We start from the raw sequence: 26,724 nt of genomic DNA, 5'->3' as shown, positions 1-26,724 counted from the left end.
CAAACCTAGTCTCTAAGGCTACTACCATCAATCCATCTATCAACCAACAGTATTTCCGGGACACCCAGCCCTGGCCTACAACAGAGAAAAGTCCAGCCCTCCCTGAAACGCTATTCAAGGCCCTCTCCTCGTTGGTCTCATTTCTTACTGCCCTGCCAAGCCCACTCCCCACTCCCTAAACAAGCATCTTCACACCTCCTTGCCATGGCCCCAAGGTTCCCTAGGCCTGGGATACCCTCCCCAGCCAGCCTGGTGAAGCCCTCCTCCTCCGTCGGTGGAGCCCAGCTCCCCTCGCAGCATTCCTGGGCAGCGGCTTTCCCCCAGCCCACACTGTTCATCTAGGAAACAGCATTCACCCTTCCTCTCCACTAAGTGATTTTTTCCTCAATCTTTCCTATTAGATTCTAAGTTTCCCGAGAACACCCTACCTGCCAGGCATCTTCTCCTCCTCCTTAACCCTCCCAAGCATAGTAGGTTCCTTGCAGTCAAGACTCACTCACTGAGAGATTTCAGCCCCTTCCCGGGTTCTATTCCTTGTGCTATTACCTGATCAGCAGTTCACTTAATTACCACTTCCTGAAATTAAATGTGTGCGCCAGGCACTGTGCTGCAAACTATACATGTGCCATCTCTGTGACGTCCCATGAGGAACTGCCAAGCTACTTTTGACAAGCCCACTTTTTCTGCACATTAGGATCCGATCCTCTGGGGAGTTAAGGAGCCCTGGTTGTGCAGTGGTTCAGAGCTCGGCTGTTCACCAGAAGGTCCGCAGTTCGAATCCACAGAAGCTCCTTGGAAACCCTATGGGGAAGTTCTCCTCTGTCCTGTAGGGTCACTATGAGTCAGAATCGACTTGACAGCAATGAGTTGGGTTTGGTTTTGGGGGGGTGGTTAACAAAGGAAGAGGAAACTAAGGCTGCAAAAGGGAAACTAAGCGATTTGCATCAGAGTTCTTTCTGGCTCCAAAGCCTCCGTTTTTTTTTTTTTTAAACCTCTACCCTCTTGGGTCCCCTTGTATTCCTCTTTCATGTAGAGAGTACCTGACCATACTTCAAGGTATAGAAGCAGACCCAGGCACAGCTGTGTGGTTCATCTTCTTTTTTGGCAAAGCTACGGGTGAGAGGGCTCTTCAGATCCAAGAGAAGCATCAGGGCAGCAAAGAGGGTATCAAGGCTCCGGTGGGGCTGTCCCCAGCTCTCCTAAAGTCACAGAAAACCCATCTTCTCGTAGAAGATGAAAACTGCAACATCCTTAAGGAGGAGGTGGTCAGATGCTCAGCTTTAGCTCAGTGAGTATCACTGATCAGGTCACTTTAACCACCTCCCAGACTCAGTCTTTTCATCCGAAAAGTGGGAGTCACAACACCCACTTCACCAGGTTGTGGCGAGAATTAAATGTGTAAGCACCTGGTGATCCCCTTGGCGCCACTAACCCCTTGAACTACCTACCATACAGCCGAAGGGACTAGAACCAGGCAGTTCACAAAGGGGACAGGCTGCCTTAACATGCCATGTGAACCTGTCCCTGGAAGTAATCATGTACAGACTAGGGGTCCATCTGAAACACCAATATAGAAAACCCTCCTTCACTGACGGGACGTGGCCGCCATGCTCTAGTCCCTCCAGTTCCATCAAGATCTCGGTTCTTGTTCCCGAGGCCACCTCTTCAGACAAAGATTAGACTGGACTGTGGGACATAAAATGATACTCGTGAAGAGTGTGCTTCTTAGCTCAAGTAGATACATGAGACTAAATGGGCAGCTCCTGTCCAGAGGTGAGATGAGAAGGCAGAGAGGGTCAAGGAGCTGTTTGAACGAACACAGGAAATCTGAGGTGGAAAGGAGGAATGTGCTGTCACAGTATAGGGAGAGCAATTAGGGTCACATAACAATGTATGTATAAATTTTTATATGAGAGACCAACTTGAACTGTAAACCTTCACTTAAAGTACAACAATAAAATATAAAAAAAGATCTTGGTTCTTAGCCCCAGCTATGCATTAGAATCCCCTGGGGAGTTTAAAAAAAGAAAAATCTCAATCCACCCCAGCCCCACCACAACCAACAAAATCAGCATTTCCAGGAATGGGATCTGAGCTTTTTAAAAGCTCTTCGAAAGCTCTGCAGGGGACTCTGGAGCCCTGGTGGCACAGTGGTTAAGAGCTATGGCTGTTAACTACAACGTCGGCAGTTCAAATCCACCAGCTGCTCCATGGAAGCCCTATGGGGCAGTTCTACACTGTCCTATAGAGTTGCTATGAGTCGGAATCAACTCGATGGCAATGGGTTTGTTTGTTTGTTTGTTTTTCCCCAGGGGATTCTAATGTGCAAAGAGCACTGAGAACCAAAGAGTTAGACCAAGTGACCCATTTTACAGATGAAGAAGCCGAGAACTAGTCTGAGACCCCCAACAGATGTGGGACAGAGACTAAACGAGGACTCGGGTCTCTTGGTTCCCAGGATAGGGCTGGTGTCACCTTTAGACTCAGAGGAAGCCCTGGGGCTCTCTCTGGCCTTTGCCCTGTGAGGGAGACCCTCAGAAGCCAGGTAAATTAGATGGGGTCCCTTCTCCCTAAGAACTTGCACCCTCTCCACCCTCCTTTTCTCCTCTTTCAGGTCAAACAGCAGCAAAGGCCCCAGAGATCTCATCCTGGTCTCATCCCAGCTCCCCCAACCCAAATTAGAGAATCTCCTTAGGCCTGACACGGAGTCCTTTGGGTTGTGCAAACATTTAACACGCTCAGCTTCTAACTGAAAGGTTGAAGGTTCAAATCCAGCCAGTGGCGCCTCAGAAGAAAGGCTTGGTGAACTACTTCTGAAAAATCAGCAGCCATTGAAAACTCTATGGAGCACATTTCTACTCTGACACGCATGGGGTTGCCCTAAGTCGGAATCAATTCAACAGCAACTGGTTTTTTGGGGGGGCCTGAGACAGACAGTACGAGCTGAGCATCTAGGGTGTGGAGAAGCCTCAGCCTCTCTGCGCCATCTGTGGTTTTGTTCTGAACCCTCTAGGGGGCCCTTCTGCAAATCACAAATGTAATTTCCAACATCTACTGCGTGCCAGGCCCTGAGCTGGGCACTGGGTGGGGAAGGCCCAGGCCCTGCCCTCAGAATCAAGCCCCCAAGACCTCATTCTCAGCAGCCACTCTCCGAGAGCAGCTTGGAGGACTGGCTTTGGAAATGGTGTCTCCTCTTTCCAGTGACCCTGGAGATGCAAGTCCTCAAGGCACCGCTAGTGCAGACAGCAGGGTGCTGGAAGGCAGGCCTCCAAGTGACCTGCTAGAAGACAGGCCTCCAAGTGACCTGCAGAGGCTCAGGCCCAGCACCCTCGTTCTTCAAGGCAGAACCTAAGGTCTAGAGAGGACTCATGGTTTTCAGAAGACCACAAAGCAGGTGGGTGGCAGGGCCAGGACCTGACACCTGGGCTGGGCGCATCTCCCCTCATAGTCCCGGAGATAAGGCAGAGGACAGGAGGGCTAAGGAGAAAGGTGAGTGGAGACAGGGAATTCTGGGAGTGGAGGAAGGCAGAGCGGTGTGGGGAGGCACAAGCCTGAGCCTTTCTGGGGCACACATAACCCTGAGGGGCTGACAGAGCTGCCTGAGGGGTGCCCCACTTTACCAAGGTGGCTGCAGCCAAGACAGCCGTGGCCGCCCAATCCCTCTCCCAAAACTCCTCACTGGGCACATCTGCCCAGCAAAGCCCCTTGCCCTTAGCTGCATCCCAGGGCTACGTGAAGCCATACAGTGACCCCAGCCAGCCCCACCCAATTTCAGGCTGTGTTACAGAGCACCCACTCTGCCCTCTCCCCCTGGCACACAAGGCCCAGTGGCCAAGCTTCTCCCTGCTCTCTCCAGTGTTGGCACTCCCCAGCCTTGGGTGGGGAGACTAAAATGACTTCCAGGCCCCTATCTCCGAGCTCCCCACCTCTCCTTTCAAAGATCAGTTAAAGTCTCAGCAATGATTCACTTCGCAGTCTGGGACGGTGGCTTTGATGTCTGCTCCAGACATGGGACCTCTGTTTTTCCAAGCCCAGAAACTCCTACCACAGGGTGAGGGTAGCATCCACCCTCAGGCCAGGTCGGCTCCTGTTTTTCAGAAGTGCCAGCCACGGAGGGCTTACCCTCTGGGCTGGGCATGGCAAGCCCTGACTGGGAGCAGGTAGAGGGGCCCATGAGTATCAGGAATTCTTTCCACAAGGGGCAACTGGAAAAGCCATGTGTCTTTGCTTCCCTTGGCTGCCAAGGGCTACGGAGGGAAAATGTTTAATATAAAAACATCTGACAAAGTACCTCCAGGATATATTTTCTGCATCAAAGAAGTAGCTCTTGGCAATAGCCGCTCTACCCTGACAAGGAAACTTTCGAGTGTGGCTCCCGATTGTTACAGACGCCCAGGGAAAGTGTGCCAGCGGTGCTGGAGTCCCCGGCACAGGACGAGGGAGGGCCGCGGGCCGGCAGACAGATGGTTGTGATTAGGCTAGATGGTCTCCTGAGAAAACCTGCCGGTTCCCTCAGTGACGCAGACCGCCAAGGTGTAGAGAGGGGTAGGAGCCGTCTGCCTCCGGCTCAGAGCCAAACAGCCCGGACAGGCACTTGATCCCCATGGGGCCCAGAAACCTCCTCTCAGAAGTCCGCCCATCTGTCACCTCGCTGGTCAAAGGCAAGCTTGCTCCCCTGCACTCATACTGTTTACTCATTCTGCAGCCATCCTATGAGCAGAACTGCTCTGGGCCTCGATGACAGTTGTTCACGCCGAATCCCAGGTACCCAGAGGCCCTAGAACTGCAAGGACTGTGTCTGAGTCCTGCGTCTTCCAGATGGCAGAGAGGGTCTTGTGCCAGACACACTGGGGGAACCCAACTGGCTTGGGTTCCAATCCCAGTTCTCCCACTTTCTAGCTGCGTGACCTTAGGCAAGTGACTTAACCTCTCTGAGCCTCAGTTACCTCTTCCTTTAATTTGGCTAATAAAAGTGGCTACTCCCTAGAGTTGTTGGGAGGATCCAATGAGTGAACGCATGCACAGCACTTAGTGACTGGCCCAGAGCTGTGATTATGCAATGTGCATGATGGTCTTTCGTCTTTATCGCTGTGTGTTATCTCTCTGGATCTCTGGACGTCTCTTTGTCCCAGGCAAAAAGCCATTCATTCATCCACAATGACCCTCAGCTATGAGTGAGGTCCTGTGCTGGATGCCAGATGAGATCAGGAGCCCCTTCCAGACCAAGGATATCCAAGGCCTCAGTCCTCCTGCTCCAGCCCATTCCTCCAGTATTCCGGATAAACTCTCTGGATCCATCTTTCCCCATTACAGATTAACATACTAGCCATGACCAAACTCTTAGAACACACAGTGCTACTGCATGCCTCCCTGCTTCTGCACAAGCTGTTCTTTCTATCTGACAGGCTGTTTATTATACCCTGTTGTCATCTTGGTGAACTCCTAGTCATCCCACAAAACCCAATTCAGAATCACATTTCCTTGAAGCTTTCCCTGAACACCCCATCCCTGCCCCAACAGAGTCCCCTGTTTCATCTCTGCGCTGGTGCTACACCTTGCCCACATCTTTAAGGCAGCACTTAGCATAATCACTCACCATTCTTTGCTTGCTGTCTGTATCCCCTTCTAGATCATCAGCACCTGGAGGGAAAGGTCTAGGCTTTCTCCACTTTGTATCACCTGCCACTTGCACGCAGTAAGGTCTCAATAAATGTTCAATACATTGACTTGTCACCTGAAAGACTAGTGCCAGGAAACACGCAAGCCTGGGGGTCTTCTGTCAAGGGCTCTACGGGGCGTAAGAGCTGTGTGACCACAAGCAAGTCAGTCGTCCTCTCTGGGCCTTGGGTTCCTCATCTTTCATGTGTACCCGACACTCCAGCCCCCCTCTCCACATGGCCTTGTTCCAAGCCACGGTTTTGCTTTGGGACAATGGTAAGAAGCAAGATGCTGCAGGCCTGCATCCTCAGCTCTATACACAAACCTCCAAGGCCCAGAGGCCCCAGAACCTAGAAGACACACCAGTGAGCCCGAGATCATTGGCCCGACAGCCTCAATATACACCGGAGCAAACTGAGCCTAGAGAGGGGAAGATCTTGCCTGAGGTCACACAGCAGGTGAGGGGCAAAGCTAAGCCAGAGCCCAACCAATGGGCTTCCAAGACCCCCGGGCCCCCTCAGGACTGCTGTGGTCACCTCTGTCACTCCCACCTGTCACCGCCACTACCTCTTCTCTAGCCTCAAACAATGAGCTAGAATGGGTCCCCTCTGAGGTACCCAGGAGGTTTTAAGAGGGAAGAAGACATGTTTTTCTTCAGTTGGTCAAAGTTAAAAACTCACGAGTCAGGGGCCTGATGTGAGTTCTAACCAATGTGGATTCTGGAACCATAGGTAAGTGCTGCCCCCTCCCCAACCCCACCCCAAGAGGAAAAGGGAGGAGGCTGGGGCCATCTCTGAATTGAAGCAGCAGGCTGGTCCTGGCCCGGGGTGCAGCATCAGTCTGGCAGCCCATCCACCACCTCTACTGGAACCTCCCCTGGGGGAGGGGGAGTGGGCATGGATCCCACACAAGGGCCACCTCTCTTAAACCCATGGGACCAATCTAGGTTCAAATCGGATAGTGTCAGGGCACCATTTGCCCTGAGATCCAAGTAACACGTCCTTCCTGTTCTCTGAAGCCAGAAGAACCCTTCCTTCAGCTACAACGTTAACCCCTGCCCTCCCCCTGCGCCTTCTAAACCACTCAGCACACAGCACCCCCAGACCCACGGGCACTGCCATGGGCAGGACTGAGCACCGTCATATGACAGGAACAGCCATCCAGGCCCTGGTACCCAGGTGTGATTAGTTTGGGAAAATTCAATGAGCTGGTCACCTGTATGTGCACTCTGTAGACAAGTTACGTTTCAGTAAAAAGTTTTAAAAAAAATATTCCCTTCCCCTCTGTCCCATTTCCCACGACACCTGGTGCTTTGCAGCCCAATCGCTCTAAACTCCTTTAATTTCTCAATCACATCAGGCTGTCTTCACGCTTCCAAGCCTTTGCACTTGCTATTCCTTCTACCTGGAAGGCCTCTCCCACCCCTACGTTCATCTGTTTGGTAGACTCCCATTTGTCCTTCAAAACCAAACTCAGATACCACCTCCTCCAGGACGCCTTCCTGGGTAGCCTCCCTACCACCCCAAGAATTGATCACTAATCCCTTCTTTGGGATTGCCTTAGGCCACTCTTGTCTCTGTTATTGCTGTTTGCATCTTTACCCATCTGTGAATACCCTGAGGGCAGAGACGATGTAATTTTCACCCCTGGACTCCAGCCCTAGGCACAGTGCTTGACATCTGTAGTGGACACACCCACCATGTGCCACGTGCCAGGCCTGGGCTGATTCGCAGGCATCATCTCATTTAACTCTCACTACAAGGAATATGTTGTTACTACCATCCCCATTATACAGGTGAGAAAAACTGAGGTAGAGTGGTTAAGTGACTGCCCCAAGGCCACATAACTAGTAAATGGCAGAGCCAGGACTTGAACTCAGGATGCACTGGTGCATAGCCCATGTTCTGCAGCCCCCCACTGTTGCAGAGGCTCAGTACACTGGTACCTCAGAGAATGTGGAACTCTAGAGTCTGAGGGGGGCGCACTTGGGCCCTATAATCAAGGAAGCAGCAAGAAACAATACTGTACAAATGCACGCCCCTCCCAACTTCTGCATACACCAACAATGATCATCAGCCAGCCCCGACCCCAAGGCGTACCTCTTCAGGCACCACTGAGGGGAAAGGGCAAATAGGTGGACATGGTTCCTACCAGGTGGCAGGTGGGTGAGCAGCAAGGATGGACCTAGGCTGCAACCTGGCTCCACCTACTTAGGCTTGCTGTGTGGCCCTCAGCAAGACTCCTAACCTCGCTGAGCCTCTGTTCCCAAAAGCTCTCAATCTACGGAATGCTAGAATCCTACAGAATGATCTGTGTCCTCTAGGAGCTTATGTTCTGGTTGGCAGAGGGAAGACACCCACATCCAGCTCGGTCTTGCAACTCTCCAGGCAGTCTACTGTGGCACCCTTCCCCAGGCTTTCTGCTCTGTAAATGGGGTGCTCGCCTTCACTGCTGCAGCTCTGGAGAACCAAGCATGCTCTGAGCACTGAGATACAAGCACTCTGCACAGCCGGGGTCACCAGATGGGAAAGCCCAGTCCCCAGGATATGCAGCTTACACCTCGCTTTACATACAGTGGGTGCTTAACAAAGCACTTGGCAGTAAAACAACAGGCACCAGAATACGATACCAGAGGGGAGCCACTGGTTCTCAAACAAACCTGCCCAGAGCCTCACCACCTAACCCTACAGCTGGCAGGCCTGGGCTCTAAAGCAACCTGCCACTTCAGGCTACGTTACATGACCCAGAGCTCATCAGCACTGGGCTTGCCTGCCTCGGGTTCCTTCCCTAAGCTCCCGGTGTAATGGTCATTCTGTTCTTCTAGCTTAGAGTTAGAGGAGCCGAGAGAAGTCAGCCCTCCTCCACCAGCCCTCCTTACAACCACCAGCCCATGTGGCCCCTCCTCCTGCAATTCTCTGACGTATGCACATGGCCACACCTGCAAAGAATGGTTGCCTACCAGCCACTCACACCTTAGTATGAAATTTCTTCAATGAGCTAATTTTCTTGCTTTCCTTCCTAAAGGAAACTGAAATCAAGCAGATGCGAGAAGGTGGAGATGCTGCAGAGGAGGGTGGCATGAGGGGGCTTTAGGTGGTCAGGGGGCAGCACCCAAGACTCTGAGTTAGGCAAGGAAACCAGACAGTCAGGTTATGAAGGCAGGGGACACCAGAAGGGACCTGTGTTCTCAGGTGCTATAGATTTTCGACTCATAGCGACCCTAGAGGACAGAGCAGAACTGCCCCATAGGGTTCCCTAGGCTGTAATCTTTATGGAAGCAGATCACCAGGTCTTTCTCCCCTGAAACCGCTGGGAGGGTTAAACCGCCCACCTTTCAGTTAGCAGCTAACGGCTTAACCATTGCACCACCAGGGCTCCTGAAGGGACCTGTAGCCTTTCTAGTTTACCCAAAGCCCACTGACTCTAGGTATAAGGGTCTTCAGATTTGGTGAAAGCCCCACATTCTGCCACCCACTGAGTGACCTTGGTAAAGTCACTTGACCCCTCTGAGCTTTAGTTTTCTCATCTATTCAGTGTAGATTCTGTATTTAAATGTGGAGGTGATGTAGAGACCAAGTGAGAGTGTTCAGTGAACTATTCAGCAGAGCTGAAACAAGTCTTCTCTCCCGCTGTCCCTCACCCTGCCCAGGCCTGTGACTGAGCCTCAAAATCCCCACCATTCCCCAAAGTGGCCTCAACAACAGGACAGGAAAGTGAAGTAGAGACCTTGGAGCGGGATAAAAATAGAACACTCCAGGCTGGGCGCTGGGATTGTCATTGTGCAAGACAAACAAGGGCGGTCTCCGTCCTGAGGCTGCGGACACCCTGCACAAGCAGGACGCCATCCCAAAGGACACCGGGAGGGCCGGGGCAGTGGGCTGGTGTGGTCTCTGGGTGGCCCACCAGGTTTGCCCAGTGGTGGCCTGGACAAGCACAGAGCCCTGGGCCCCTTGTAAACTACCTCCCCCCAGCCACTGATACTTAAACCAGGGCAGGTTGTCTCCATCTTGCCCCCTTACCCCCGCCAGAGCCTCACTTGGGGAGGGAGGGGGATTCTGGCTGGGGAACGCTGAGCAGGACCCCCACAGTGCGAGCTGGAGAGTCACACTGACTAGGCTCACGTGGCTGGCCTGCCACTTACAATTCGGGAAGTTGGACTAGAGTTAGCCCAGCTTTGGGCCTCCACTTCCTCATCTGTAAAGTGGGGAGAATCACACCTGCCTCACTGGGTTGCGGTGAGGAACTAATGATATGGAGAATGGACGGCACTTAGCAAAGTGCCTGGCATGCAGTGAGTGTCAATAAATGCCAACTATTGGCATCGTTATTTTCTATCCTGGGCCCTGGCCTGCCCAGCACATTCTGTCCGCTTCTGCCCCTCACCTTTCTGTTCACACCTCCCACCCTGCCCTCCTGCAAAACCTTGTATTCGTTCACCATCTTCCAACACCCTCAGGACCTCCTTCCCCAAGTCTGCCCTCCAGTGTGACAGCCACCACACCCACCAAGTCTGTAGCTCTCAGAGGGCGGAGTCAGCTCTAACCCACAGGGTCTCAGACGCCTGCAGCATGAATTAAACACAGCGAGCCCAGGGGGTGGGGGAGGCATGTGGGCTGGGGAAGGGTCTGGATGACCACGATGGGGAATGTTCTGTTCACCTACCGTGTCTACCCAGAACTCAGACCACAAGTCCACCAAGACCCCATTCAACCTCCCCACCTAGGAAATCCCAAATTTCCTCCCCAAATCCTTCAGCCCCTTAGAATCCCAGGCTACTGGGTATGAAATTTTCACAGGAGAGTCACATGGTCCTCATCCACAGTCAAGAGCGGCAAGGGCCTTCTCCTCGTCAGACAGCAGAGACTCTGCTCTAGGACAGCTGTGTGGAAATTCCACACACAGGCCCACTGGGCCCAAGGGTGGTGAAACCTAATGACTCCAGGGTCTCTGGAGACCTCCCAGCCTCCCACGGGTGCTCTCTGCTAGAGACCAGATTAGGGGAGGGGTTTCCTGCAGTGCTCTGGGGCCTGCTCCCTCCAGCCTAAGCGGTACATCAGGCCCCCTCTGGGATGACTGTAGCACCTCCAAACTCAGGGGGAGAATGTAGATGTCAAAAAATTACCCATCCGTCCCAACAACCAATGCCAATGCATGCCACCTAAATTAAATCTACTCTGGGGGCTGGCAGTGACAAAGAATTGTACATTCAGAAATACTTGTTAAGCCTCTGGCTTCCCAATTATATGTGGCTTATGTCCACATAGGCACAATGGAAAAAGAATGGGAAAAAAAAAAAAAGAATGGATTGAAATATGAACTTTTTGTGTTCATCTAGGTCTTTGGGGAAATAGTTTATAACTAAATACAGCCAAAAAGCAGAAAAAAACAAAAAAACCAAACTCATTGCCTTCAAGTCGATTCCGACTCGGAGTGACCCTATAGGACAGAAAAGAACTGCGCCATAGGGTTTCCAAGGAGCAGCTGGTGGATTCGAACTGCTGACCTCTTGGTTAGCAGCCGAGCTCTTAACCACTATGCCAGCAGGGCTCCAAAAGGCAGAGAAGAGAAGGAAATGGCCTGCTTACAGAGGAGCCACCAGAGACCAGAAGGCAGGTGGGAGTAGGATCCAGCAGACCTGACCCCAGTACCAGCTGTGCCATGAGCCCACTGTGTGACCCTGGGCAAGTCACATTCCCATTCCAGCTGCGGGTTTCTCCGTCTTTGAAATGGTCACTCTCTTGGTGACCTCCCACAGTCATGCTGAGAATGGACGGGGAAGGGCTCTGGAAACAGGAAATGGCCAGGCAGCCGGGAGCGGCCAGCACTGTCTTATCCTTAGAGTACGGCCAAGAATGACACCCAGAACTCCGTGGGAGACAACTGTCTCAAAGGTACATCCAGCCCTTGCAGAAAAGTGGGGGACAGAGCAGTGGTTAAGAGCACATGCAGACCCTGCAGGAGACAGCTCTGCCACTGTGTGACCTCTCTGCACTTCTGTGGCTGTTCTGACATCATGCACGTAGAGAAGGCTGGTGCAGGGCCCACAGCAAACACTCAACAAACAGCTATGATTACTGGCGCTGTTACTGCTGTTAGGAGATGAGGCGGGGGGAGAATAACTCAGATGCAGATAAACAGAGACCAGCTTCACCACAGATCCAGCCATGCCCACATGGGACTGGGACGCAGCCCCAGCCTGAGCTGACAGCCTCACTCAGTGAAGTGCCAGGTCACCAGCGCCAGCCATCCTCACAGCACATCCCGCTCACCATGTCCCAAAGGGTCCCACAGACTTTGCTGCCCAAGTCCCTTCAGGCAGTCACATGCCCCAGTTCTCAAGGAAAGCTTGATCGAGGCCTTCCCCGCAATGTGGGGGTCCCTATGGCCAACTCTTAATTGCCAAGAGTAGGAGGCTCCAAAGCAGCATCAGCCCAGAGGCACAAAACCAATGGCCTTTGGCAAACTCCTCACTTTGCAGACCACCCCCACAAGCGCATCCCGCCCACCCCTCTGACCCTTTGTATGGGTCCCTCCCCAAGAACGGGGACAGGAGGAGAAACCTCTGAAGGTAAGCGTATGATGGGACTCCATCTGCTGCTCCGCGGCAGCTGGGGGAAGAGGATCCCTTGCTCCGATGAAAGATTGAGAGTTGTGCTGGGCTTTTGTAAGGAGGGACAAGGTAGGGACAAATGGTTCCAAAATGGGTTGAGAGGTATTTTTGTAAGGATCATCTTTAGATTTTACTCACACAGATTCTTCTTAACCCCAAGAACACCAGATATGAAAATGGTGGTAACCTTCCCACCCAAGGGATGGGAGGAAAAGGAACGGGGGGATAAAAAAATAAACCTCCCTCAGCCTCCCGCCACCTGTCCCCTTCTATAAAGTTCCACATGACAGTAACATGCGAGGAGAAAACAATGCCAACCTGATAATTCGCGTGGAGCAGTGATGAGGGAGTTGGTGGCCTCTGTTTCAGTGTAAGACAATGTGGAATCAGACAGATCTGTGGGAGGAATGAGAAAGAACTTGGATGGCTGCAGGGCACTCCTGTCCTGCCTTCTCTTTCTCATACATACACGTGTGCATGTGCTTGCCTGCAAAGGGTGGATGCCCCTCACAACTTTCTGAAGCCCCTCTGCAACCTATGCCATCCGTGATCACCAGAGACCAGGCCACCCGACTCCCTGGCTGCTGGGGCTCTGGTACCTGAAAAAGCTTCAACTACTCTGACCACAGCAATAACCCAAGTTCTGGGGACTGAGCAAGTAACAACTTGGAGCCTCCTTGGGTAAGGTTAAATTAAGCCCCTAAACAATTCATAGTTGCTGTACTTAATTACAACCATTAAAATTCTTGAAGTTGTTCCTTCTTGCTTCCTTCCTTCCTTCCTTCCTTCCTCCCGCTGAAGCTGGGGAAACTTTGTTTTAACAAGTTACCAGCCATCCTCACCCTGTCCCGTTTACACCCCTCTAATTAAGGGCTCAAGCATGTGCTCCCAGATTAGCTTTATTTTTCTGTCTCCCCTCCCCAACCCCCTAACATCCAAACCTGCCCACAGAGCAAGTTTCAACACTTGGACTGGTTTTTTAAGGCATTCTTTTTGTTTTAAAGTAGTTTGCAGTACTTCACATGGCGTGCGTTATTTGTTTTCCCTGTCTGCAATGCAGTTAGATGGGGAAGGGAAATTCTTCTGCACGGAGGCTTCATTTGCTCTTGAATGTTAAGCTGCTAACTTGACAAGCCAATGCCTTTTGGGGCGGGTACACTTGGAAAATTTTTCCTGGGCCTGTGCCTCTGCTACCAGCAATGGGGTGTTGGCCCCGCTAAGGAAGAGGCCTGTCCAGGAGTCTGAAGGCATGTTCTGTGAAGCCTGCAGCATTTTCACTGTTAGCTTCTCACCCAAAAGGACCCAGGTCGGGCTCAGCTGGTCCCACCTGGCCCGAGAGAGCCCCTCGGCCAGAATTCCCAGGACAAAACCGTTATTAGTCTAGGCCCTAGCTAGCTAGAATTCCATTCGATCCTGCAGGAATTTTTTCCTTTTACCACATGGCTTGGGGAGCAGGAAGATGAAACATTAACCAATTTGGCCTCTTTTTTTTTTTTTTTTTTCCATTTCCCACTTGCCAGATGCTGACTGTGTGTTCTGGGTTTTATTTTGTTTTGGGGTCTCGTGATCACAGAGGCTTAGAAGTGAACTGACTTTTTGTTTATGAAAAAGCAACAATGCAAGGAAAAGAAAATAATTCAAAAAATAACTGGAACTATTAATCGGGCATGAAAAAGCTATCTGCTGGTAAATTGTGTTGGGAGGGAAATACGAACACATGGAAAATCTTTTTTAAAAAAAGAGTAATCACATCAGCACCTAAGCAAGAACCTCTTAGAAGAGTTTTGCTTTTCATACCCAATGATCCCAAAGTACTCAGCACCCTGGGCCCTTGCAGCCACTTCTCATTTTAAGTAGCGACATTACAGGCCGAATCCTATTGCTTAGTGAACCGTTGTAGGGCCAACACAGACAGCATCATAACGTTTTCGGAAGGAGCCAGAACGGCATGCGGTTTCCACCTTGCACAGCTTGTGAGCCGCTATCATACAGTGGCCAAACCCTCACATCTCGTGTTTTCAGTGAGGGCCTCAAAGTCTGAAGTCCACAGTGGCGTTTGTAGACAAAGAACACTCCCAACCTTGATTGCTGCTCAAGCCCAAGGAGGGACCCCTAGTCTGAAGGCTAGAGCCCTAGGTTCGAGTCCCACCTCCATCAGTTGGCTATATCAGGGTTCGGCAGACTTCTACAAAATGCCAGACAGTAAATGTTTTCAGCTTTGCAAGCTATACAATCTGTTATAACTATCAACGTTGCCCCTGCAGCACAAACTTAGACAGACAATGTGTAAATTGATGAGCTTGGCTGTGTTACAAAAAAACCTAATTTAAGGACCCTGAAATTTGAATTTCATTTAAGTTTCATGTGTCACAACATATATATTTTTTTTAACCATTTAAGAATGTAAAAACCATTCTTAGTTGGTAAGCCATACAAAAACAGGTGGTGGTCTGTAGTTTGCAGACCCCTGAACTATATGACCACATGCAAGTGCCACTTCCTCTTTCTGGGCTTCAGTTGTCCCATTTGTAAAATAATGGGGACACCTATTGGTCTCAAATGGTCACTCTGCAGGGCTGGGCAATGTCCTGATTTTTGCTGTTTTATCATAGGCTGACCAACAATCCCTTAGGGCAATGATCCCTGACATTCATTTACTAAGAACTTCTGAATTTTTTTCTTTAATGGAACCAGGGGCCTTCTAAGTGTCTAGCACAATTACGATGACTTAACGGATGCCAAGACAATCCTGTGAGAGAAGGATGGGGAACCGCAGACCTGAATCAGGGCCACTCTGGGTTTCCGTCTCAGCCTAGCTGCTTATGAGCTGGGCAGCCTCTCCCCCTCACTCAGCCTAAGTCTTCCTCTATCAAGTGACAGGGTCCCACTAGATGACCTCCCCAGCTCCCCAGGAAACTAAGTAAAGCTCTCCATCCACGGGATGATGACACTTCTGGAACGATAGGGAAGCCATTGTCGTTGAGCCACTGACTCTTCACATCCTCATGGGAGGGCCTCTGTCCTCCTTGCCTAAGAAGGTCAAACTCCTGAAGGGACCTCGTGGGCACTTCCAACTCCACAGGGGAGCCTGGAAGGAAAACTGGACTGGATGCCTGAGCATCTACAGCTCTAAGAAGTAACCTCCCAGATGATGCTAACACACTCGACTGGAAGGAGGCCTTCACCAAAAACCAAACAAAACCCACTTCTTATGGTTACTACGTGGAATGTACTAGCCTCACCGCCACACTATCTGACGTTTAAAGCTTGAGTCCCAAGAGACCTGCCTGGGCCACAAAGCTGTTCTCCTGGTAGCCCCCAGCTCTGGGATTCTACAAACCCCATCACTTCTCTGGCCCCAAAAACAGTGCTCTGAATCTCCACTGGAGATACATCCACAGGCAGGAACACAGAGGCACCAGGCAACAAGCGGTCTCGACTTTTCAAACCACACGTATCTCATACTCCAGAATACGAGCTGCTCATCTATCCCCTGGGTTTTACAGAAAACCTGTTCTATCTCTGAATGGGACTATCTAAAATGATACCACCACCTCCACGAAGCTCACCTAGCATATGGTCCATGCCAGAGGCTTTATGTACCAATCCACATTCTTTCTAAACATTCCAATTGTTGTTTCTGCCCAGGTGAATTCTTGGCTTAAAAAGGGGGAAAACATACAGCTCCTTTTGACAAAGACTTCATGCCCGACCTATTTGTCATACTACTAATTAATACACGCTACAGGAGAAGAACCCATGGCTGGGGGAGGGAGGAAGAGGAAAAGAGATAAAAATTCCAACCCAAATCCAATGAGATGCTTCAGTGAAAACCCATCCATCTCCGACAAGCCACGCTGAAAGGCTGCAGGGAGGTTAAGGATGAGCAGTGGAATTTCAAGATATAAAACAGTCCACTGCAGAGGCTGGGTCTGCTTTGGCCCAACTGCTGGTGTGTTTGTAAAACTTCACCCCATTGCAAAGACAACCAACCCGGCTTTTACCCTCCCCTCCAGCTGAGGCTGGGAGCTGGACTAAAGGGGAGCCCCAGATGGATACATCTCTACAAGCGTCGGAAGGGGAGCCCCAGAAGGACACACTTACCCAGTGGCTTGTACTCATCACAAGGAGACAGCCGAGAGTAGGGAGGTGGCGGTGATTCTGGAAGACAGGAGACAGCATGTCACTGCTGGGGTGGGGAGAGTTCACACCCTGGTTCACACCTGCGGGTCTAACTCACTGCCGTCGAGTCGATTCCAACTCATAGCAACCCTGGAGGACAGAGTAGAACTGCCCCATAGGGTTTCCAAGGCTGTAAATCTTTACAGAAGCAGATTGCCAAAAATCTTTCTCCCACAGGGCAGCTGGTGGGTTCAAACTGCCAACCTTTTGGTTGGCAGCTGAGCGCTTTAACCACTGTGCCACTAAAAGCATGTAGAACCCAAAAACCCGTGAGTTCTACACGCTTTTAACTGCTGATTTTCTCAAATAATGAACTCAGTCCCCAGGAAGACCTCCTCTTCTCCCACTCCCTCTGCTGCCCAAAATCACTGGCACAGCACTTACCAACAGTTAAGGTCGAAGGCTTGGGGTACAGATACGCTTGGGTCCAATCCCTACTCTGCCACCTTTGGCTGTGTGACCTCAGGCAAGTTACTTCACCTCTCTGGGCCTGCTTCCTCAGCTCTAAAATGGGGCTGATATTCTTACCAACCTCCAGGCTTGCTGGGAGGGCAAAAGGAGATAATGTATGCAGAGTGCTTAGTACAGTTCTTGGCACTGTGGAAAAATACTCCATAAACAGTAACTATTGTTATTTTAGGATTCCCTAAGTGGTGCAAATGATTAATGAGCTCGGCTGCTAACTGAAAGGTGGGAGGTTCAAGTGTATCCAGAGGTGCCTCGGAAGAAAGGCCTGGTGATCTACTTCCCCAAAAATCAGCCCCTGAAACCTTATGGAGCACAGTCCTACTCCGACACACATGGGGCCAACTCCACGGCAACTGGTTGTTTTTATGTTTTCATGATAACAAGAGAAACTTATGTACAGGGCAAGTCGGAGCCAGAGTTAACAGATTAAATGTTAGGACGCACAGTTCAATTTGAATGTCAGCTAAACAACACATCGTTTTTTAGGACAGGCATGTACCCTGCAATATTTGGGACATGCTAAAAAACGATAAGTTCTTCATCTGACATTCAAATTGAACTGGGCATCCTGGCATTTGTATTTGCAAACTTCGGCCACCCTAGTCAGAGCCAAGCTGTGTACAGACCCCAGACACTGCAACCCGTTCCCAGACAAGCTGCACTGGAGCTAAAGTTCGTCCAGGCAGGGAGGAGAGTGAGACCTTACTCAGCTACCTGGATAAAAAAACCAACAGGACGCCTTAAACCAGTCACTTGGGGCTCTCCGCCTCGGTCTCCCGCTTTGGAAAGGGCAGGGGTGGAATGCAAGGTCTCTACCCACCTTCCAGCTCAGACTCTGTGTGATTCTTTCTCATCTATGGTATTTTTCTTTTGGTTTCCTTTCATTTGCCTAAAATATTCCTCCTTAAGAACATATACTTTGCCTTCAGAAGAATTCCTTAGCTTCTTGCTTTATGGGAAGTAACAATTTGCTAAACTAAGTAACAATTTGCATGAATGAAATGACCCTTCATTTTCCGTAAATGAAACTAAACACCATCAAATGGCAAACTAAAACAAACTCACAGGGGTAATAAAGTGGTAATAACTATTATTAGGCGGGTATCAGTAATGACACAGGGTAATAAGTGTTTTTTGCAATTATAAGAAGGCACAATTCGTCGGAGGAGCACTGGTTTTGCTCCACACACCTGATGAGGTTTCACCTCTCCTCCACCCAGTTTTTCCAGCAAGAAGTTAACTTCCCAGAGTCAAGGCTCTGAGGCCTAGAAAGAGGGAATTTTCTGTGGACAACGAGTTGGGAAAAAGGAAAAGTAAATCATGGAACAGCCCCTGGCAGAGAAGCAAACATTTGCTGAACGCCTACTGTGTCTGGCTCTGTGCCAGGCACACTTAATTCTGTTTATTATATTTTATTCTTTTGGATCTCAGGTACAGAATGGCTCATCATACTCATCGGGCACCTATTTTTATTTAATCTTTCTTCAAAAATAAGAAAGTAAGTAAGATGGCCATTACTATCCCCATTTTTCAGATGAGAAAACTGATTTGCCCAGGGCCCACCCCCGCCAATCGTGGTGGAGCTGGGATTTGAGCCCAGGCCTGACTCACCCTGCTCCACAGCCCAGTTAGAGAGAGAAGCAAGAGCCCCGCCCCCGTTTACACCCCTTCATCCCCACTAGGTCCAGCACATTGCATACACAGGAAGTGCTCGTTAAGTACTTGTAGACAAAGACCACAGTGATGAGAATAATGGTATAAAGTTAGCCACGTCCATGGACAAGAGTGTGGAGCAAGAGACCGGGGCCCAAAGGGGTGATCCAAGGGAAACCCTAAACAAAATTCCAGAAGCCACCTTACCCACCAGCCCTCAGGCCTTGGAGGGGCTGGAGGCCAGACCCAAGTGAGGCCCATCCTTCTCAGGACAAGAGGCAAAACACAGGAAGGGCTGGCGCTCCATGGAGAAAGGGAATCGAGGCCAGTGCTCCCACCGTACAGGAGTCTGAAGCCTGGAGAGTGGAAGTGACTCTCCAAGGCCAGCTGGTTGTGGAGTCAGAACTAGAAGTCAGGGCTCCTGACCCCTAGCCTCATGGCCTTTCCACCATCCCACTTATCAAAAGGCCTGCAATTCCTGGATTAAGGTTGTTTTTGGGTGCCATCAAGTAGTTTCCGACTCATAGCAACCCCACGTGACAGAGCAGAACTGCCCCCATGGGGTTTTCTTGGCTGCAGTCTTTGCAGGAACAGATTGCCAAGTCTTTCTACCATGGAGCAGCTGGGTGAGTTCGAACCACCAATCTTTTTTGGTTAGCAGCCGAGCGCTTTACCATTTGTGCCAGTTAGCTTCACAAAAATCTGATTGGCTGAGGCCCAGGCCACACGTGGCGGGGAGCTCTGGACATCTGCCCCCAGATCTAGCCCCAAACATGAAACTAGACAGCCATGGGCAGTGGTAGCTAGAAGTCAAGCCACTGTAGTCAATCCCAGCATTTCTTCCAGGGGCTGCTCACCTGGGACCTAAAAGGTGGAGGGCAGGAAGGGCTCACTGAAGCCCCCAGTGGCTAGAGCCACCTGGGTTTTGAGCTGTGGCACCCACCACCCATGGCCACACCTGAGCTGGGGGTTTGTGAGTCAAACACGCTGGCTAATGAGGAACTACAAAGCTTTCAGGAGGGATTCCCCCAGGCCCCCATTTGCTCCCACAAAACAGTGTGCACAGAACTATTTACTATCTGTAAAGACTAGGAGCTAATCACTAAATTCTTCCTTCTGGAAGGCTGATAGACTCCGCCCCACAACATGCAGATTTAGAGGCGCGCAAGGGGGCTTGAATATCACCCACTCAACTTTCAACTGACGGGGCAATCAAGGCCCAGCCAGGACAGGACCTGCCCGAGGCCACATGTCCAGGTAGTCGCAGATGTTATTTTAATTTGCCTATGCAAAGGGGGAGGCCAATCGTGGGCCAATGCTGAGTAATTTTTTTTAATGAGATATAATTCACATACCCTAAGATTCACTCTTTTAAAGTGTACGGTTCAGTGGGTTTCAGCATATTCAGAACTGTGAGTCCAGCACCACTATCTAATTCTAGAACATTTTCATCACCCCAAAAAAAATCCCATCTCCATTAGCAATCATTCCCCTTTCCCCCCTCACACCACCCCCTGGCAACCATTCATCTACTTTCTGTCTCTACGGATTTGCCTATTCTGCATATTTCACACAAATGGAATCATACACAGTATGTGGCTTTTGCTTGGCATCTTTAACTCATCATACATTTTCAAGGTTCCATCCATGCTGTAGCATGAATCAATACTTCATGCCTTTTTATGGCTGAATAATATTCCATTGTATGGAAATATCACATCTTTTTATCCAGTCATCAGCTAATGGACATTTGGGTTGTTTCTACTTTTTGGCTGTTATGAATAATGCTGCTATGAACAATACCCTTAACTGCCACCCCAACTCCACTCCCACATGGCCAGGCCCCATGGAGAACGGAGACCCAGGACACTAACTCAGGCAGGCATGGTGGGATAGTCGATGATCGAGACAAAGTCAGAAGAAAAACTGTGAGTGGCCAACACGCCCTTAGTTCACTCCCCTCTTGGAAGTTGCCTCAGGACTTGCAAACGTTGTGTTGATTTTTAAATAATAATGTATATGAGGTAAACTTTGAGGGGAGAACTCCTAGAGCCCAGCAGGCCTTTCTGAAATGGGCACAGGAGAAAGAGAGAAAGAAATAGAGACAGAGACACAGGAACTCCAACTCCCCTCAACATCCAACCTCAGGCATCAACTTCAGGAATCGCCTCCAACTTCCTTCAGAAGCAAGAGCAGTCAGCCAGGGGCCAAGTGTACCAGAAGGCTAGTGCTCGGCTCAATTCAGCTCACCCCAGAGGAGCCTCTGGTTAGCCCCCAGGGAGTACCCCAGCCTTTTGGGATCTAGACCTTAATTCTAAAGCCAGAAAAAGAGTTCACAGCCTCTCCCACTGCCTGGAAGTTTCCATGTGGGACGTTTCCCTCCACCCCCATTTCTGCAGCCCAGCATCTTGCTTGGCTAAGGATCCTCCCTGGGCCTCCGAGTTTCATTTCTCCCAAGCAGTGGCCATGGGTGGGGAGGGGGGCTCCCGGGCACTCATCCCACCCAACCCCAGACCTGAAGGCTCTACCCCAAATCCCAGGGTGGGTGACATGAAAAAGGAGCCCCTGGCACTTTAAGGCCGGCTGAGCCTAATTGCCCAGATTCCCCTGGCAGCCAGATAAATAGCGCGGCCGGCTGGCGCCAGCAAGAGGCAAACTGCACATTATCACCCCTTCCTCACCTCTGAGGAGAAGCTCGGAGGAGCAGGGCAGGCAGGCAGGCGGGCGGAGGGGCCGCCCGAGAGCCAGGCAGGGTGGGGCGGGGGCTTGGAAGCCCAACTTGAAATCGATCTCATTTCAAAGGGATAATGCTAGGCCAAATAAAAGGAAAACTTTCTAGCCCATTCTAATTCCTATAGTCCTGCCTGGGAACCCTGTGTTTTCCTAGGCGGCCTCCTCCAGTCATTTAGAAGTTCTCTCTCTAGCTCTGTCTCTTTTTCCCTGGCTCAATTTGGATAATAGTAATTTACTGAATATAATTACAGAAAAAAAAAAGTGGTAAAGCAAAGAGCAGGAGATTTATTCCAAAGTTAATGGATACTTTTAGGAGAAAGGAGCTCTATAAACACAGGTTAGAACTGTGATTAAAGTATTTCTCCACATTTCCGTCCACATAGGCACCCACAAGCTCAGGGAACTGGCTTTTCCCGGGACAGAAAGACACGCGGGGGGAGGCAGAGCTAAGGCTAGACTTCCACGGGGGTGGGAGGCCAGGAGGCTGCGGGGCAGTGCCCAGGACAGAGCCTGGAACAAGTGGGGATCCTCTCAGCAGGACCCCAGTTTCTGAGGCAAGCCTGGGGAGAGAGGACAGGGCAGGGGTGGAAGGCCTGTGTCAGACCTGTCTCCTGTCCAGCCCCTCACTTTACAGATAGGGAAAGAGGCCCAGAGAGGGAAGACTTGCCCCAGAATGAGTTGAAGCATGGAGCAGGGCTGGCTCTCTGGGAGCAGAAGTCTACACTGCCCAGGAAGGGGCCTCCTATCACTGGGGCTCCCTGGGAGGATGGGCTGAGGTGACTAGTGCCCAGTGGGTGTCTCTCAGTTGGTCTGCTGGGCACTCTCCAGCAGCTGTGTGCCTGTCTGTCTGTCTGCCCCAGTGCCCCAGCCCTCTCCCCAAGAGCCCTGGAAGGAGCAGTCTCCTTATCAGGACGCGCACGGCTGAGCTCCAGCTATGCACCCGCCCAGCAACAAGAGCCAGGCTGGCGGCCAGGCGGCAGGGGCGGGCGGGGTGGGCAGTGAAGGGCTCCCCCAGTTCTCAGTCCCCGAGGCCCAAGCCATCAAGCAGGGGATGAAGCAAGAGGATCAAGCTGGCGCCTACTGGAAACTCCTCCCAGACCATTAGTGCTCCCAGATGCCCCAGGGTGGCCTGAATGGAGGCCCACCGGCTAGTGAAGAGATAGGGAAACATACTTAGGGCGCGGCAGCACCTACAATAGCGCCTCCTTCTGGGGGAAGGAGCCAGTCAAGTCCCAGTGCTTGGTCTAGAATTAATTAGATATGAAGAGTGTTCCTAGAGCAACACCCACTGACCGGTAGGAAAACTGAGAAGAGGTAACTTGTCCAAGGTCAAGTTGTCAGTTACTTGCGGGGCAGAGCCTAGGACCACGTCTGCAGTTAAGAACCTTTCCACTGCAGCATGCCCCGTCTCCCTCGACCTCTGCTTCTCCAAGTCCACCAAACTCAAACCAACACCCAAACAGACTTCTAGAAGTGGCGTGGTGGTGGTGAGGGAGGATTCTGTCTGTTGTCTCCAACTTTTTCACTCCTCCCCTTCCGGCCCACCCACCTGAACTTGCCTGACACCTTGACTCTCAACTGGCCCTCTCCTCCTCCTCCTCCTCGCTCCCGGCTCCAGGGCTCACCTTTCCTAGAGGTGATGCTATTACACATCCGATAGTGCTCCTGGTACTTCTGACCCACTGACCTGACCTTGACCACTTCTCTTCTCCCCCCATCTCTGCCCCATCTCCCCCATAAGGTTAAGCTTCCTGAGGGCACAGATCCTACTCATATTTCCATTCTGTCCCATACAGCACAGTGCCTGGCACAGAGTAAGTGCTCAACACATATTTGCTGGCAGACTGAAGTGGCAGTGAAAAGATACCTGTCAGGGCCTTCTAAGACAGCAGGGTGGACCCCACTACCCATCTCCCACTAAAAAAAATTAACAAGGACAGGGCAGTGACAAATAAGGCAATGACAAATGACTTTCCCGGACTCAGGGAGGAGACAGGAGTAGCAGAGGGGAGAAAGCCACTTTCAGGGAGAAAATGAGAGGAACAAGGTGCAAAGACAGTCTGGTGTGGGCCACAGGTCAGGAACGGCCGAAAGCCCCTAAGCCAGGCCTGGAGTGACCACGCAGCGGGAGGAAGGCACAGGGCAGCCCCCATCAGCGCTGCATCTCCCCCGCCACTTCCATCACTGGCTTCCATTAAGGACCCACCACTAAGGCACCCTTCTTTTCCCTCCAACCACTAACCCACACACAAGCCAAAGACACCTGGGATAAATTCATGATCCCAGGCCCCGCCCCTCTTCCCTACTGGAAGTCAGGAGACCTGTGATGGAACCCTCTATGTGCCCCCAGACCTGAGGAACTCAGAGCCCTCCCAGGCCCAACAGCCTGAAACTCTATGACAGTCCCCTCCACTCCCCTGCCCACAGAACCCACAATGCTGCCCAAAGGATTCACATACACCTCTAAGATGCTACAGGTTAAAATGTGTCCCTTACACTGCACAGGTCAGAGCAGGAGATATTTTTGCAAGCTTCTGGCCTGCCAGGGGCCTCGGGTCCTCACCAATGCTCCAGCACCCAGGGCCTGCCCAGGTAAGCAAGGTTGGGGTGAGGAGTGTACAGGAAATCCAGGAGGAGAACAAAGAAAGCAAGGGGCAGTTCTCAGCCATAATCAAACATCTGGCCTCCTCCCATTCACGGGTGCCTCCTGGGCCCTGGGGGTGGGGGGTATCCTCAACTCTATAAAAAAGCTGGAAACATGAATTGAGAATGATGATGGAGGACGCTGGCATTTGACACCCAAGGGATGCTAGGTGCAAACAGGGCAAGAAGGTAGTCTCCACTTTGAGAGAAAGGTCACCCTGCAAAAGCTTTGTTCTTAAATATGCAAAGAACAAGTGGTCAATATACAAGCACTTTTGACTCTGGCCATGATTTGTCTACATCCCATTTCAGTACTTGTATCTACTTGGATAGAAAAAGAGACAGCGTGAGTGTAGGTACATGCAGACAAATGCTAGAGGCCTGGACACAGACTGGGGGCAAATGCATGGGCGGCAGGGGTACCCATCGTTAGCCTCTCCTAGGAGGACCTCAGAGCCCTCCCAGGCGCAATAGCCTGTAACTCTTTAAGAGTCTATTCCCCTCCACTGTCTATGAAGTTGGAGCCTGCACTAGGTCCCTTAAGTTGCACAGAGAAAACGCCAACATGTACCCTTTTAAGTTTGCTGGAGCTTTGTCATTTGATGTGTGGGCTCAGACACCCACTCCCCCACTCTTCTTCCCAACTCCCCTCGGCAGGGGTGAGGCAGACAAAAGAGTGTGGACGCACCTCCACTGGAGGCTCTCACACCCCATGGGTACCAGGGGGCGCATCCGCAGCTCGTCCCACCCGAGGTGTCGCTGACAGAGTGAAGGCTACGTAAAGGGAGGGGTGTATTCCCAGGCCCCCGCTGGGCGCGGCGCGCTCACCTGGCCCGCAGAGCCGGCTGAAGTGGTAGGGGTTGCAGCACACAGTTGGGCCGTCGGCGGCGGCGGCGGCGAAGCTGTGGCAGCCGCACAGAGGCTTCAGCTCCACCGCGTGCTGCAGGTCGGGCCAGCGGAAGAGGCGGCCGAGCAGCAGCTGCGGCGGCGCGGGCTGGCCGCCCAGGCGGAGGTCGGCGCGCGGCACTAGCACGCAGCCGCCCGGCACACCGCCGCGGGACTCCACCGCCTCCAGCAGCGTGTCCAGCGAGCGCTCCTTGAGCCGCTTCAGCAGCGAGTACGTGACCGTCTTGAGCTCCTGCTCCAGCAGCAGCAGCCGCGAGCGGGCTTCGCGACTCTGCCCGCCGCCCGCCGCCTCCAGGGCAGCCCCGGACAGGGGGTCGGCGGCCTCCCGGGGCGCGCCGGCGGCGTCTCTCTCCGAGAACAGACAGCAGGTCACCGTCTCGCAGTCACTCTCGGGCTGCCAGCCCGGGCCTCCCGGCTCCGCCACTTCCAGCGGGGAGCCCCCAGCGCTAGCCCCCGGCTCCGACATGGGCCTCGGGGGGCCCCCTGCGCGCCGACGCCTCCCAGCGCCCTGGGCGCCTCGCTGTCCCACCGCGTCCCGGGGCCGCCGCGGGGCTACCGGGCGAATTTCGGAGCGACTGCAGCCTCCGCCTTCGCGTGCCCGCTGGGCCGGCTCAGCTCGGCTGCCCAAGCTCCCATCCTCTTCGCCGCCGCCGCCGCTGCCGCCGTCTTCCTCCCGGTCGGGGACCACACGACTTCGCCAAAGTCGCCGCACCAGCCCCGAGCGTTTGGACCTGAACATACGATATCCTTTGGCGCCGGGGGTGGGAGGGAGGCGGTCTCCGGTTACCGGGGGTCCGTTCCCTCAGCGAGGCGCCGGCTGCGCGGGCCGCAGCCCCACATGAAGCTCCGCCGCGGGGCGCCGTGCAAACCGCGCACAGCTTGTCGTCGAAGGGGCGCCGCAGGGCTGCAACATGAGGGAGCTCGCCGACGCGGGACGGCCGGGCAGGGGTGGCCGGGAACACGCGCTTGGCAAGCCGCAGTCCGCGCCGGGCCAGCGGCTACATGGACCCCGGCGGCTGGCCTGCTCAGCAACTCCAGCCCCCGCGCTTTAGGGGGGCTGCAGGCGCCGCGCCGCCAGAAGGATCCCGCATGGGCCGGCAAACCTTCAAAAGTTGCGCGGCTGGTCCATGAGCACAAAGCGCTCGCGCCGAACACCCCAAATGTCTTTGGGAAGCCCTGCCTCCAAAACCCAAGCGCTTAACTACATGGGCTTTTCCTGCAGGATCCGAAAACCAGGCTTGTTGATACTTCAGCTCCCTTCTTACCCCCTGTAAAAGGGCAAAAGAAAAAGAAACCCCAAACAAAACCAAAATCCCTGGATTTGCATGCACGTAAGACCAACTCCGTCTCTGATCCCAGGCGCTAGATGCACTTGGAGCGAGTTTCTCCTGAACGCGGTGTCAACACATGAGTAGAACTGTAAAAATCCCGAAGAGCTGCTGGGAAGCCTTAATTTAAAATACAATCCACCGAGGCAGAGGTCGCAGCCTGCCCCACGCTGCGCTCGGTCGCTCCGGGCGCCGCGGTTGCCGAGGTCGCCCCCCACCCCTCTCCACAAAAAGTGCCTCCCGGTGGCCCCGCGGTCCCTACGAGGTCTGGCGAGGCAGCGCCTGGCGGCTCTTTCTCTCGGCTCGGCTCCCTCGCTCGCTCTCCCGCTCGGCTCTCTCTCTCTTTTTTGTTCTCCTCAAACGCACACTGAGGGCCCCCGGAGGAGCGCCGCGGAGTCATTGGCTGCCTCCCATCATATGCCAGTCTAGACACTTTGGCGGCTCCGCGGCGCTGATTGTTGCGCAAACAAGGTTTCAAGTTTCTTAACTCTTAAAGGAGAACACGTCCCATTGCAGGGCCCGAGGCTCCGACTCCTGGGGCGG

At 52.4% G+C, this 26,724-nt stretch overlaps 1 protein-coding gene across 1 annotated transcript in view; it reads right to left on the bottom strand.

The window, feature by feature from the left end:
* SMAD6 (SMAD family member 6) overlaps nt 1-26,500 on the bottom strand; it is an 85,187-nt gene extending 58,687 nt beyond the window's left edge. The window contains exons 1-3 of the mRNA XM_012555087.1: nt 24,776-26,500; nt 16,373-16,429; nt 12,587-12,664 (exon numbers count right to left, since the gene is read on the bottom strand). Coding sequence (XP_012410541.1) covers nt 12,587-12,664; nt 16,373-16,429; nt 24,776-25,592 — 952 coding nt within the window. The 5' untranslated portion in view covers nt 25,593-26,500. The remainder of the gene's footprint in view (nt 1-12,586; nt 12,665-16,372; nt 16,430-24,775) is intronic.
* Nucleotides 26,501-26,724: the final 224 nt, after the last annotated feature.

Source organism: Trichechus manatus, unplaced genomic scaffold (assembly GCF_000243295.1).
Source record: "Trichechus manatus latirostris isolate Lorelei unplaced genomic scaffold, TriManLat1.0 scaffold00030, whole genome shotgun sequence".
Lineage (NCBI taxonomy): Eukaryota > Metazoa > Chordata > Mammalia > Sirenia > Trichechidae > Trichechus > Trichechus manatus.
This window is presented reverse-complemented; position numbering and strand designations above follow the sequence as displayed.